This window comes from Geotrypetes seraphini, chromosome 15 (assembly GCF_902459505.1).
Source record: "Geotrypetes seraphini chromosome 15, aGeoSer1.1, whole genome shotgun sequence".
Taxonomy (NCBI): domain Eukaryota; kingdom Metazoa; phylum Chordata; class Amphibia; order Gymnophiona; family Dermophiidae; genus Geotrypetes; species Geotrypetes seraphini.
The window spans coordinates 22,487,683-22,503,263 of NC_047098.1; the positions used below are offsets into that span (position 1 = coordinate 22,487,683).

At 41.8% G+C, this 15,581-nt stretch overlaps 1 protein-coding gene across 5 annotated transcripts in view; it reads right to left on the reverse strand.

Moving 5' to 3' along the window:
* Positions 1 to 15,581, reverse strand: part of TTLL10 (tubulin tyrosine ligase like 10) — a 351,255-nt gene that overhangs the window by 148,574 nt on the left and 187,100 nt on the right. For 3 of the 5 annotated variants that reach the window (XM_033921189.1, XM_033921192.1, XM_033921187.1), the window contains exon 2: positions 3,241 to 3,327. The exons of the other annotated variants lie outside the window; for them this stretch is intronic. In XM_033921189.1, coding sequence (XP_033777080.1) covers positions 3,241 to 3,327 — 87 coding nt within the window. The remainder of the gene's footprint in view (positions 1 to 3,240; positions 3,328 to 15,581) is intronic. 5 annotated transcript variants of the gene reach the window in all.

Here is a 15,581-nt window from a genome sequence, read left to right on the forward strand (position 1 = left end):
GAAAGGGTTAGCTAAGTTCCTGCTGAACCAGAACATGCGTAGGTAAGGCTATACTCAAATAGGACACTGGTCTTTGACCTAAGGGCCACCGCGTGAGCAGACTGCTGGGCCCGATGGACCACTGGCCTGACCCAGCAGCGGCAATCCTTATGTTCTTAAGCCACCTTTCTGTCTCCTGCCCATCCACCTACCCCTCCCTCTACCTATCCCTGAGATTGGAGAAGGAAAACAATTCTTGTAGATCAGGGGGAACTGTGCATTGGTTTTAAAAAATGTTTTCCGTCTGCATACAAGTACAAATTGCATAGTTTCCCTTTGAAAACTGGATACAAGATCTGTACTTGCAGCTATGTATGCTTTCTGAAAAGAGTCTCCATAATGGTTATATTCACTCTTGGCTTCCCAGATGCTACAGGAGTCAGAAGGTGCTATATGGGCCCTAGGCTTACAGTCAATCATGCTCAAATCCATAGTCTCATTAAAAGCCACTTTGCAGATTACTCTCCTTTCACTACAGTACATTTCCTGAGATCTTCTATATGGAGTTCATCTGTAACAGCAAAACTAATCTGAAAAGTTGTCCCCCCCATCCCCTTTGATTATAGTACAACTGTAAAATGAAGTTCCTTCCCCATCTGTATCCAGAATACGTTATCAACAATAGAAACCCAAAGATAATTCAGGCTTCCAAAAACCTTCAATTTTCTAGTCATGAAGTTGCACAATTAACTATCCTTTCACAGCATACATAAATCTTACAAAAGAAAATAATTCCTTTAATTGACAAAGTCAAAATGCCTTCTACAGACCACCGGTAATGCAGTAAAAATGTTTCTAATCATTATGGTCATACAAATTAGGGGGAAATATACCACCTTGTATTTTCAAGGCCATGGCTATCCCAGTTCAAAATGCTCTATGAATTGTTCTATTTCTCCTACTGAATCAACAAGGCAAAAAAAAAAAAAAAAATCCTAATCTGTTTTGGGAAGGGAGTTACAAAGAGTAAAGGCTGGCTTGGCACAACATTGTGAAGCCACCATAGCAGGAACTGAGGTCGGTTCCTTTTCTTTTTGATTGCATATTAAACAAAAAATATCTGGTTGCCTTTCCCTGCAACAGGCTCACTCCCTCTTAGCAAACAGAAGCTACAGTAATGTGCTGAAGGGCATGAAGGCTGGGCTGGGCTGGGCTAGAGAAAAACCAGCTACCGGTAAGTCTTTTCTAGGCCTTGATTTCATTGTGTACAATTTTTAGAGTAGTCAACTGATCCCCATTAACTTGTCAGAAATAAAGCCATGATATAAGTGAACAGAGAAGATGCAAACTTTCAAAAGTACTTAAATAGCTATTATTTTTTTAATATCTACGGATTATTTTTCGCACTGAGTATCAGGGTTAACATTAACACATGTGGGGCTATTTTGTGAAAACTTACATACATTTAAAGGCAATTACCCTCACACTTTAAATAAACTTTCAAAGGTCATTCTGCTACCAAACTACCTGCAGGTTTACCTCTTCTAATGTGTGGGGTAATAGTTTTAGGAAAATTGATATGCATAGTTTTGAAACAGCAAAAAGTATGTGCATGGAAACCTTTTCCTGCCTCTGCCCTGTGTTTACTGTATTTGAGGCACCACTTTGACTATTGCAGATAAACTTGTGTCGATACAGGCCACTCACGCGCATCTTTATCCATATAGACTGGGAATTTTGTAAAAGGCCTTTTGTAATGGCTTTGAAAATCACCCATAATTCCTATGAACAGTATTAGCGTCAGAAGGAACAAGAGTTCCCATGCTATTAGTATTACCACTGCTTTAGAAGTATCAGTTACCGTACCCTGTGAGTCCAGCTGACCTGGGTTGTTATGGTTCCTACAAGACATGCTTACAATTTGAAGAAGTCTTTCTTTGACTTGGAAGTTCCTAAACAAAACCAATCATACCTCAGGGTAAGTAAGAAATATGAGTTTACTAGAATATTATAGAGATGAGTGAAGCAAATAGTTTTCAACAGTACTTTTCACTTGACTTGAATATGTGGATTATAAACCTCAACCTCAACACAGTGGTTCCTAAATTGTGGGTTGATCCCATCATCAGTAGATGAGGTTCAAACAATCATGGCTGCTCCCTTTCCCTATGGACCTCCATTATGATCAACATTTGGCAAGGGCCTAAGAAGCAGTGAACAATTACAGTGCCTCTTCCTCCTGTATGGGCTTCTTGTTAGGCCAGAACCCATGCAGTTTACTGGAGTGTGAGTGCACACTGATGCACAAGGCTCTGTGTTGAATGCCGTTGTTGCTGTCACCGCTGCTGCCATGATACTTTTAGGGGAAGCAAAAGAGGAGACAATGGGAGGGACAAGGAGCTCTGTTATTTTATTTTCATCGGCCTCTGAGGTCACATGAACCTTTATGTGTAAAAATGTAGCCATACTAATTACAAATTTGGAAAGCAATGCCTTACTATCTGATTCTCTAATACTTTGTCAGTTCTCATATGGCCCAAGATTTCTGGTGTGAACTGCTCGTAGTGTAAGATACAAGCTATATTCTCACCCCTATATCCCCATGAAAATCCTATAGTCCTATAATTTTACTGATAATTTGCTTACTGTACTCCATCACATAGTATTCCTATGGCAGTAGTGCTCAATCCATTCTACAGTCACACACTGTCAGTCAGGTTTTCAGGATACCCACCATTAGTATGGATGGAATAGATTTGCATATCCATTGTGGATATCCTGAAAACCTGACCTCAACCCAAGGACTGGGTTGAGAACACCTGTCCTATGGTAAGTGACATATTATATAGCCTGGGATTCCCATCTAGGTTTTTAATGGATTTGGTATACCAGGCTGATGTTCAAGGTATGGAGCAGTATAATGTATTTCTTATGTTAATAGTATAGTGGTGCATTAAAAGTCTGATTTGGTTTATACCATTGTTTGTGAGCCTCTCATTTCAGCATGTAAATCCTGTGCAAGTGTTTCAATCTTCACATTTCAATGTGGGCCCAGGGCCTTGCATTGGTTCCTCTGATGCACGGTGTGGTTTGGTTCACTCTTTGAACATCGTTACCAGACAGTGTTAGAGTACTTTTTAAAAATCCAGCACTGTCTAGTAAGATGCCCACAGAGGACCATGCTCTGTCCAGCGAGTAGCAGAATGGCCATAACACCTCTCAGGCCATGGTCACTTCACCACAATTGCCCCAAGTCTTTACCAAAACTACTTCATGACTGCTCTGACATCTTACACATGTCGGGTCCCAAGAAAGCGATCTCACCACTATATGGAAGCAGAAGGAACCCTGAAATTCAGGAAAAAAGAGTGTGTTAGCAAAAGTGCAGATTTAACCAGGCAGAAGTCAACAAAGGAAAAGAAAGTGTGAATAGTTAAAGACATCTTGTTTTGTGGGGAAGAATCTATTTCACTATCACTTGTTCCTGCTGTCTGTCATCTGTTAATGACCTGCACCAAATCACTCTGGTTTAAATATGTTGCACTATGACTTGAACAAGAAGGAGAAAGAAGAAATTTGCCTCAAAATATAACAAAGCAACCAAATATTGTCAAAAAATCAATGATGTCAAAAAAATCAACCAAACAGTTACTTTATTAATGCAAATGATAAAAAAAAATCACATAAGGTCTAAAAAGTCTATGACATAATGTCCATCTTGGTAAAAGGATCTCTTATCCCAAGTCTATAAGAAAAGGTCAATCTTGGTAAAAAGATCTCCTACATTGTCTCAACTAGGATTCCAGTTTCGGCATCTGTAGATGCCTTCTTCAGGGGATGAGAAACACATCTGGCGTACTTTTGACTCTGAAGACGCTGTCCCGCACTCAGACAGTTTATACATCTACCGCTTGACTATTTGTGCTTTAATCATCTATGGCAGTGTTTCTCATCCCCTGAAGGCATCTACTGATGCCAAAACTGGGATCCTAGATGGGACAATCTAGGAGATCTTTTTTACTAAGATTGAGCTTTTGTTATAGACTTGGGATACTCTAAGAGATCCTTTTATCAAGATGGACATTATGTCATAGACTTTATAGACCTGTTTGGTTGATTTTTTTGACATCTCATTTGCCTCCTTTCGTTTGGTTGCTACACTATGACTTGAAACATTCAGGAATCCAAAAAGCCTATGAAGGAAGAAATGCTAACTAATTTTACTTTTCCATTTTCATCCAGAAAGGAATAAAAGCAGTTGATCAGCATCACATGAAAGAGTCCCTTTTGGTTTATGGTACATTATTATAGACTAACAATTGGTTAAGATTTATCAAGACATTATTATAGAGAGCATTAACCAAGAGTTCTAGTTTTTGAAAGAAGACAGACCCTAATCATTTGAAATCTTGCGCTACAATGATGGAAACTAGATAAGTTCATGTATTTCCTAAGTATAACCCCACTGTTTATCTAATTAACGGGTATAGAATTCAAGACCAAGTATATGTGTGTTTTGTATGTCTTAACACCTGCCAGGTGTACAGTAATACATGTCTGGAAGTCCATGGGTGTCAGGTAGATGTATTTTTTCCTTTTTAGTAATAATGGCAACTCAGTGATATCCTTTCAAATTATTATTTACACTATATCTGTTACATCCTACAGCTTCAAACATAGCTACAAACCTTCCTGTACTATGTGAAGAAAGGAAGAGACAAGGTCCAAAGCTTCTTTCCATGTCCGATTCAGTCTCCCCCCTACCCAAAAAAAAAAAAAGCCCAAACAAATCCAAACCTCCCACAACTTTTCCTGTCCATGTGATGCAGCCAGGAAAAATCAACTCTCTTTTGTTCAGCAAAAATTATTTCATTCAGAGCTCAAACATATTTTGAGGGGGATGACGGATGATGCAGGACAAAAGCTCTGACAAATAATGCAAAAAATGCTTTTGTTTGGTTGAAATAACTATGTGGACAGGCTACGTACATGCCCCCCCCCCCCCCACACACACACACACACACAATTCTTCTATATATTCCTCAGTTCTTAAGTCTATCTCAGAGGAGATCAAAGAAAGAAATCTGACACAAAAGTGTGGTTAAATAGTCAAAGCTTTGAGGAGACTTACTCCTCAAAGCTTTGACTATTTAACCACACTTTTGTGTCAGATTTCTTTCTTTGATCTCCTCTGAGACAGACTTAAGAACTGAGGAATATATGGAAGAATTGGGGGGCATGTACGTAGCCTGTCCACACAGTTATTTCAACCAAACATTTTCAAACTGAAATTTAGAAGGCCAGTTTAAATGATGTTTGGTACTTAGTTGATCCTTGCATCTGCACAATCAGGATTTAGTGATCAGAAGGAAGTTGTTTCAGAGTTAGCTATTTGGCTTAGTTTGGGGCAAATATCAGTTATTGCCAAGCATTTAGGACTGTTAAAAGGGATGTTCAGTTGCTATTTAGGAGGGCTTTTAATAACGTGCCTGAAGCAGTTAGTATGGGAATAAGCATGTGCTAAGCATCAAGTTAACCAGAACAAAGCACCAACTGGGGAATTTTATAAACAGTGCCTATATTAGGTGCCGCTAGGCGCCCTATTGCAGTTGCCTAGTGATGCCTAAGTTTGGGATCCACACCCAATTTTTATTTGGTATAACTGATGTATTATTTGACCACGCTGGTTTTCAGCCAATCAAACCCCTCCATTAATTAATCAATTTAAGAGTTTGACGCCGAACTCTTAGGACACCTGGCGACGCCCAAGTGGAGGCATCCTCTCACACCTAAGGACACCTAACGAGTCTATGTTTAAAAGTAGGTGTGGTTATGGGTGGAGAATTAGCGTAGTTGACTTAGGTGTCCAACATAGGCACTGCCAAATTAGACGAGTGAAAAGCTGGCCTAATGAAGCGGCGCCTATGTCTAGGACACCTAGCGACAAGTCTATGATGCCTAGTGACACCTAAGTCTTAGGTGCCGCTAGGCATGATTCTATAAAAGGCATCATTTTTTTGATTGACAACCACGCTCAGCAGCACCTAGAATGTAGGCGCCACTCAGCGCCATTTATAGAATCTGGCCCCAAGAGCCTCCAAGACTTGAGTAACCATCAAACCTTTAATGAAGGATCCAACATAGCTATGTTTCAGTAAAATGCCTGTGTCAGGGGTCAACCTTCGTGATACACCTTGAGTGAAGCACATTAGAAAACAGATTAAAACCCTTCTTTGCAACAGACCAAACCCTTAACGCTCCCCTTCCCCCCTCCTCAACGCTCCTCACCTCTTCCTTTACTTTTCCGCCCGCCCCCTTCTAAGATTGTTGCTCCCCCCCTTTCCATCTAATATGCTTTGTTCCCCCCTTCTCTTAAACTCAATTGTATTATATTACAGCACACACTGTATGTACTCCGTATTTAGCCCTTCCCTCACCTAAATTGTTAATGTAAACGAGTTTGACCCTACAATTGCCTTGTTATGTTCTTTTTTTTTCAATCGCACTGTATGTAATTCATCTATCTGTTGTGAACCACCTTGAACTCCCTGGGTATGGCGGTATACAAAATAAATTATTATTATTATTAATATGCCCCAAATAGGGCAAGCACCACGTGAACTGGTAGTTGCTTCTGTCAAATGATGACGTTTTGCATTATCTGCTGAATTAACAGTTAATACCACCTCAGCATGAGACACAAGCAATTCTATAACAGAATGTTTGATATGAGTCTATTCTCTAACGGAACAAAGGTGCCTACCTTCCTAACCTGGTATATGCATTCTTAACATCTAGGTGTGAACACTTATGCCAACCACAGAGCTGGTATAAGAGTTAGCAACTAAATACTGCAGAGACACATGCAAATTATAGCATTCTTAGGATTACCAGATGTCCAGGAAAACCCGGACATGTCCTCTTTTCAGAGGACTGTGCAGGTGCTTGGAGTGATTTCCAAAACCCAGCAATTTGTCTGGGTTTTGGAAGTCCCTGACCTCAGGGCCGCGTCTGGAAGGTGTCTGTGCATGCACAGATGTCAACGCAATGCACGTGCGTATGCACATGGCATCATCGCATCAATATCTGTGCATGTGCATGGTCCCGAGCTCAGGGAGGTTCTTGGGGTAAGGGGGCAGGTTTAGGCAGGGCTAGAGGCAGAATGGGGCGGGATCAGGAGTCCTCTTTTTTTTCTAGAGAAACATTGGCAACCCTAAGCATTCTGCATGTGCAAGCATGAGCCCCAGGGCCGACTAAGTCTATGGATCATGTGAGGCCCAGGTCCAGGGCGCCAGTGATATAGGACACCAAAATCCCAGTCTGATTTACTGGTATTCTGTCAGTCTTTATTATCAGTGCCCTGTTCCAGTGCCTCACCTGGTCCAGCAGGAGGGGGAAACTTGGGAGAGACCAGATCATAGGTGGGGGAGGGGAGGGAGAGAACATAACAATAACCTTACTGGGTCAGACCAGTTGTCCATCAAGCCCAGTAGCTCATTCTCATGGTGGCCAATCCAGGTCACTAGTACCTGGCCAAAACCCAAGGAGTAGCAATATTCCATGCTACCAAACCAGGGGAAGCAGTGGCTTACTCCATGTCTTTTTCAATAATAGACTATGGACTTTTCCTCCAGGAATTTGTCCAAACCTTTCTTAAAACTAGCTACGCTATCCGCTCTTACCACAACCTCTGGCAATGCGTTCCAGAGCTTAATTAACTATTCTCTGTGTGGCAAAAAATTTCCTCCTATTGGTTTTAAAAGTATTTCCCTGAAACTTCAAGTGTCCCCTAGTTTTTGTAATTTTTGACAGTGAAAAATCGACCCACTTGTACCCATTCAAACATATCTCCCCTCAGCCGTCTCTTTTCTAAGCTGAACAGACCAGTTAATAAGAGTAGGGGCACCAATGCAAAAGTTGGCTCAGGATGCCACAGTCCTGGTGAGCCCCAACAGGGCAGGATTAATTCGTCAAGGGCCTCTAGGCACACAAGTACACTGGGCCCCCCTGCCCCGCCCCACCCCACCATGTGCCCAGGCGGAAACAGGAAGCTGCGTCAGAGGGAAGCTTTGGGCAAACAGCACTGCTTGCAAAATTACAGTTCCCGTTGCCTTTCGTATCTGCTTTAATTGCTTGTCTTACTTTCCGTCGATGGGGGGGGGGGGGGCGAATTGCTGATCGGGGGGACCAGTGTTGCCGATCGGGGGGGAGGGGGTCCACGTTGCCAATCAATACTGGAGGGGCCCATCACTGTTTGGAAAAAACAGTGTTGATGCCCTCCTTCATCGGGCCCCCCTGACCATTTTGGGCCCTAGGCACGTGCTTACTGGGCCTATTGGTTAATTCTGCCCTGCCCACCAATGTGTATGCCCCCCTCCTCCAAATATGTACAATTACAGCATGGTAACTGCAAAACTTTACTGCAGTATATTTGGAAGGGCAAAAACAGCCCACCTATCCTTGCCCCTATTGGGTTTTGTTTCGCTTCTGACCCTCCCACAACTAGCAGTACAGTCAGTAGTGTAGCAAGGGTGAGAGGCACTCCTTGCTGCCCTCTTCTTCACTCCCCCCCATCCACATGCTCCTTCCCCACCCCCTCCTGCTGCGCGTGCACTGCCTCCCTTCCCCCGTTCCTCTGTAACGTTCCTGGCTACGAGCAGCAACCCCCAAGCTGCTGTTGTGCCAGTACTGGCTCTTCCCCTGATGTCACTTCTTAGCAGAGGTCCAGGAAGTGACATCAAAGGAAGAGCAGATGCTGGCACAACAGCAGCTTAAGGGTTGCTACTCATAGCCAGGAACGTTACAGAGGAACGGGGGAAGGGAAGCAACACGCAGGTGGGGAAGGAGCGGGAGGGGGGGGCAGAGAGGATGGGTGCCTGCGCCCTCCTCAAAATGTTGCCCAGGGTGGACCACCCCCTGCCCCTCCCCCCTTTACTATGCCACTGGATATACTATTTCCTCTTAGATACATACAAAAGATGCAGGAAGAGTCTGGGAGAAGTTAATGAGAAAAAAAATATATAAGCAAATTTACCCCTCATTACCATTCCTAAAAAAGAAAACACAAATAGTGCAAAATAAGCAAAAGCATTAAGAAAACAGAGGAAATGAGAAAAGACACCACAATTATATATGTCTTTTGGCTGATACTTAATTTTCTACGCTATGCTCAGCAGGTTCAGAAATCAGCGGACACACGACTGCTCTATTTCTATATTGTTACTAGATGGCTGCCATAGGGTAGAACAGCTGTGTCAGTCTTGGCTTCCATGATGTATGTGAGGTGCCATAATCATCATTACCAGGCAGTATTAGAAACAGAGGTAACATCCAATGCTGCCCAGTAAGATGGCAGTAACACCTCAGAATCTCCGGCATCTGCAAGAAGCTCAGGGGCAGGAGGGGCACAGCCATGGATGAGAGGAAAGATGAAGAAAGCAAAAGTCTATTTCCTCAATAGCAAGCGTGAGTCTGAAATCTCAATTAAGATGCATTTTCAGCATGGACAGAAAACACCAACATGGAAACTCTCAAAAAATAAGACTTGGCCACTCTTTCACTGTCTTTTTTTTTTTTCCCTTAAAGTAGAACAATGTCAGAATTTTATTGTGATTAAGGCATATGCATGATATCAGTTTCACATCTTCAACCATTTTTTTTAAGGCTTACTTATTCTGCTTTGGCAATGATCATTATGTCATCATGACCACAGTGAGGTCAAGGGTGAGATATTACCTGCTCCCCCCCTCCCCCAACATTCAATCTCAGATCATAGCACAAGACCCCAGTGTTTAACACTACATTTGGCCTTGGCCAAAAGATTGAGGTGGATCCATTCCTTTGACCAGTGCTCCATTTTATTCATACCTTATTGGCTATGGCTGCAAAAGGCAACGGTCATAGAACATTACATTAGTGATTTCTATTCCGCCATTACCTTGCGGTTCAAGGCGGATTACATCCAAACTAAAACAAGAATTACATTCAAAATTTGAAGGAATAGAATAAGCGATGACATAAAATTTTTAAGGTAATAAAAATGTTGGGTAAAAAAAGTTATCAACGGTCAAACCTTTTATACACAATAACCTGTCAACAAATGTTTATTTTAAACCAAGACAAGGCGGATTTTGCATTACCTTGCCTTTTTGGTAAGATATAAGTTAAATATGACTGCTTTCTTCTCGTGACATCACAAGTACCTGAAATACCACAAATTCATTAATCTAATGTAGCACTGATGTTTCGGTGAGTGGATATAGTGAGAGGGATTTCTTTTACTACTGTCAAATATACAAGAGAAAGTGGTGGGGTAAAAAGATATATTTTATTGTCTTTTTGCCAATAGAGTCCTTTCTGAAAGATGGTTTAGCAAGTATGATGTGTTGAATAAGAAAAATTGGACACTTTGGGCAGACTAGAGGAACCTTGCTGTCCTCATCATTTTAATGTTAACACTAAAAAATAATGCCCAGTGTTCTAAAACTGACAAAAAAATAAAGATTCCATAGCAGACAATCAAGTCACTGGATATATATCTATAAATATATAAAATATTCTCCTATTCATATAGCAAAAAGAAGGCATGTGTCCTGAATCCGAATCAAAAAGAAAGTGTCAAGTAAATTCAGGAACTGCAGCTCCCGACAGTACAGGCCTGTGTAAATCCTCTTTGCTCTCACATTTTGGCTGGTAATGCTGACAGAGATGGTGATCAGGGGCTTTCCCTTCTCCTGACTCACTGAGGCCTTTAACCAGCCCTCACCATTTTGTTCCCTGACAAGGTATAAAAGCGACAAAATGGCCACCAGGGTTTTGTTTTGTTAAGGACAGGGATAGACGGGGGAGGGAAAAAGGTGGAAGTGGAATAAAAAAAAAGAGAAAATTGACTGCAAATGTTATTTTACTCTTTTTTTTAACAATATAAATCTGAAGGCATTCAGGGACTGTATTTCTGTAGCCGTGAAAACAGCTGTTTACATCTAATTAAAACATTCGTCTAAAAGACTCCTAGCTGCTGGCTGCTCCTGCCTCGGAAGAACAAGTTTTTCCAATGCCTTTGGCATGGTCTAATGAATACTGGCACTAACTCTAAAATAGACCAAAGCAGATTCAGGTGCTAACCCCACCTCTCTGAGATCAGCCCCGTGAAAACTTCTGGGACTCTTTAGCTCTCTATTCACTGAGTCACCCGTTAATGTTTCACCTTTTGGAACAGGGCTCCTAAAGACCTTCTGAAGCGATAGGGTAAAAATAATAGTTCCACTCAATAGTGCTTTTGTTAATTCTACACCGAACTGCTGCTTCAGTACAGCTCACAAAGCCCTCTCTGCATAGTGCTTAGCCATGGCACGTCATGCGGTCTGACAGAAAACCGCCTCCCTTTTCTCAGCTTCCCGCCTTTCCCCCATTTTGTCCTTGTACTGTGCAGACGGTTAGTGTTGACGCGTCTGTTTTATGCACTAGGGCGTGAAGACTGAGGTCTTTTTCCTGGCTGTGTGTACCTGTCAAAAAGACAGCAAGCATGCAAACGTACCTGAAAGCTTGGTACATTTGGTCTGGCCACAACAATGGAGGTTTTTTATTTCACTAATGCAGATTTTAAAATAACATACTCAGGGAAGCTAACATGTTTCTGACACAGCCTAATTATCAGATGTACACTTGAGGCTGCCATGATTTTGCTTTTTAATAAACCAATAACCTGTTTAATATATAGTCAAGTTTATAAACGCTGCCTATGACACAATGACTGTACTCGTCATATTACCACTTCTGCATCACGAATTTAAAAAGTGCCCTTGATGCCGCAAAGTCTGGAATAAAGAGCTCTGGGTAGTCTTTTGGCAGCCTCCTGGCATTCCAGTTTACTATAATTAATGGAAACCACTAACTATTTAAAATGACAATTTGAAGTTTATATACATACAGGAAGTAATTTTATTAGGATTTTTTTTCCACGAGTACAACATGCTTTACATGCAAAAAAGGGCTCTTATAAACCTGCACACAGGTACATGTGCATAAAAAGTACGCAAACAGAAAGATAGGATATATTTTTAAGCAGACTGCATGTCAGCATTCCCTAGAGGCATACTTTCTAAGGGGTTTGGGTGAAGCTGTGATGTATTTGCTTCCCACTGAGTTTGTGCCAGAGCATTTGCAAAATTGAGGCTGGTTCTGGGTGCCACACAGGACATGTAGGCCTACAGGTGGATATTTTTACAAGGGATTTGAGGGTATAGGACAGCATTTAATAGCCTAAGTTAGTGCAGTGGCCTAAGACCCTGGAGAGCCAAGTTCAAGTCCCACTGCAGCTCCATATGACTCTGGGCAAATCTCTTAACCTTCCATTGTCCACTAGGGACAGAAAGAATACCTGCATATATGTTCAGTGCTCCATATGTCTAGTAGGATTATAGAAATTAGTAGTACCGGTAGTATTTTACATGCTCAAGTAGGCTGTTCTTAAACTGCCCAGGGAAAAGTGCATAAAGGTGGTGCCTACTTTTACGATATTTGTGGGCATAAATGCAGAGAAAATGCCACTCACGCATGTATCTAATCTAATCTAATCTAAACCTTAAGTTTATATACCGCATCATCTCCATGAGAATGGAACTCGACACGGTTTACAAGAACTTAAAATAGTGGGTAGAGAAGAAGAAAAAGGATTACATGAACTTATGTGTAGAAGGGGGGAGAGAAAGGGGGGAAGGATAGAGCTACAATTTGCTGAAAAGCCAGGTTTTCAGTTGTTTGCGGAATAACTGAAGGGAGCTCAGGTTCCGCAGCGGGGTGGTGAGGTCGTTCCAAAGACCTGTGATTTTGAAGAGAAGGGATTTTCCCAGTTTGCCTGAATAGTGGATGCCGCGTGGAGAGGGGAAGGCTAGTTTAAGCCTTTGGGCAGTTCTGGAGGAGTCAGGACTGGAGGAGTTGAAAGACAGTGGGATAAGAGGAGGCAGGATTCCGTGAATGATCTTGAAAGCCAGGCAGGAACATTTGAAATGGATTCTGGAGATTATTGGGAGCCAATGAAGTTTGACAAGGAGTGGGGAGGCATGGTCAGACTTGCGTTTTGAGAAGATCAGTTTGGCTGCAGTATTTTGGATTAGCTGGAGTCTTAGAATACTTTTTTTGATAGATTTAAGTAGATGGCGTTGCAGTAATGTATGAGTTTAAATGCTGTTCTATGTGGGTGTGCAGAAGTGGAAGAGCATGTAAGTGCATGTGGGAGGGGCAGGACATGGGCGTGTCTCCAATGTACACATGTGACTTATAGAACATGGTAAGTTACACACGCCTTTGCCGTATTTACACCAACTCCATGGCTGGGGTACATGAAAATTTTAGGCACCCCAATGCCAACTTGCATCCAGATGCTATTATAGACTGGGCATTCCCAGCTCTGCATCGACATGCCACCTGTATGTATGGGCTGCATAGGGCAGAATCAGCACATCTATTTTTAAGAAAAAATATCAAACATACATATAGACATTTGCATCTACCTCAGAAGAGGTGAAAGTCTGTCCTGGAGCTTTCAAGAAGGCATTTTATACCATAGGCACAACATATGGGCCTATCTCCTTTTCCTGTCTAGGTGTCTGGTTATAAAATTATCCCCCTAGTTTATATGTGTATTTCAATGTAAATAATTCCAATTTCTAATTCCTTAGACTGAGGAAGCCAATTACTTGCAGGTCATCATGGGCTACTTCTGCCTCACCTCCTCTACAAATTGTCATCACTTCAATGCCAATCATACACCTACAGTTATTACCTTTTACAGCAAAGGGTTTTATTATTTATGTTTCAAAGTGATATCAGGAGTAAAAAATTATAGAACTTTTACAAAGCCACGTTAGCGATGCTGCCACAATAAATGCACAAAGCCCATATGAACTGATGCAGCAGCATTGCTACCACGGTTTTGTAACAAGGGGCCCTAAGTGTTAAAACATTCTGTGTTAGCACATGGCTAGAACATGCATATGATAAAGCTATTTCCTTCTTTGGGGGGGGGGGAAGGGGGTGTTGTGGCACTTTGGAGGAAAGTCGGGAGAGGGGAGATATGATGGAGAAGTTTAAATACCTATGTGATGTGAATGCACATGAGTTGAGTCTCTTTCATTTGAAAGGAAGCTCTGGAATGAGAGGGCATAGGATGAAGTTAAGAGGTGATAGGCTCAGGAGTAATCTAAGGGTGGTAGATGAATGGAACAGTTTCCCGGCAGAGGTGGTGGAGAGGGAGACTGTGTCTGAATTCAAGAATGCATGGGATAGGCAAGTGGGATCTGTTAGAGAGAGGAAGAGATAATGGTTACTGTGGAGGGGCAGACTGGATGGGCAATTTGGCCTTTATCTGCCATCATGTTTCTATATATATATGTGTGTTTCATACCACAGGAGGAACATGTATGTATTAAACCTCTCTGCTTCTAAGATTTGTAATTAATCACCTCAGCAAGTATAATTTCCAGATAGAACAAGCATATGATAAGCTACTAAGTACCACAGTATGTGTGGTTCCAAAAATGGGGCCAGTTGCCACTTGTTTCCATTGGACTGAATGGTTTCAAAACTTCCACTTTGATAAGCAGCTAGGAATCCCAACTAGATGGATCTTGGCCTAGTTTATGCATTATAAGCACCATAAAGCATGTTTATTTCCTGAGAGGAAAATGATGTAGATAAATATCCAGGAGGCAAGGGGCTCTCCAAATTAGCTAAACTAAGTATTGTTTCCCTCGACATTTAACATCTACTAAGCGCTTCAAATGGACAAAGTCACCAGACAGTAAGTAGTATCTCACCTTTCTGATCTAGAGCTAACTCCCTATGTAAGATCAGTATAAGAACCAGCCCCAAAGCAACCTGTCCTTTGTGATCAGTAGTTAGGCTAGAGCCTCCCAGTTCGAAGTTAGAAAGAAAGAGGCAGGAGGTTTAGGTAATAATCCTTTCCCCTCATATGACTTCCAATTCACCATTTCCTCAAAGCTACTATCTATGCTTATAGGTTTGCCATTCTGATTAACATTATAAGACAGTGCTACAAGTCCCAGAAGGTTTTACAGAGTGTGCCAAACAGGCACTAAACTCCTAGTATGGTCAAGGAACCGATCAGTTGGAAAGATCTTTCCCTTCTCACAATTTAGGAGGCTGATGTGACAAGTAAATTACTGCTTGTCACCAGCAGCAGACTCTGGTTCCTGTTCGAATGGCTCCAATCTCAAGTCTTTCTGCTCTTTTTATTCTCCTTTATCTGGACTCATATTTGAGAATTCAGCAGCCTGTGTTTTACTGAAGTAGAATTAACAAGACAACTTTAAAAGCCATCCCCGGTGCATAAAGCACGCATGAAAATAGGCATTTAAAACTTCTGTCTCTGATATGTGCATAGCGTGACTTGTGCACAGCTTGTATAAGTACTTAACCCAGAGTGAGCAGAAGCATTCCCGGGACTGGACTGGGAAGAGGTTTACAATTTGTGCTCACTCTTTCTAAACTACACATATACACTCATAAATGTAATCTGGAAAATTTGTGCTTGGATGAGAGCAGGTGTCAGGATAAGCTAATTAATTCCCTGGGGTAATATA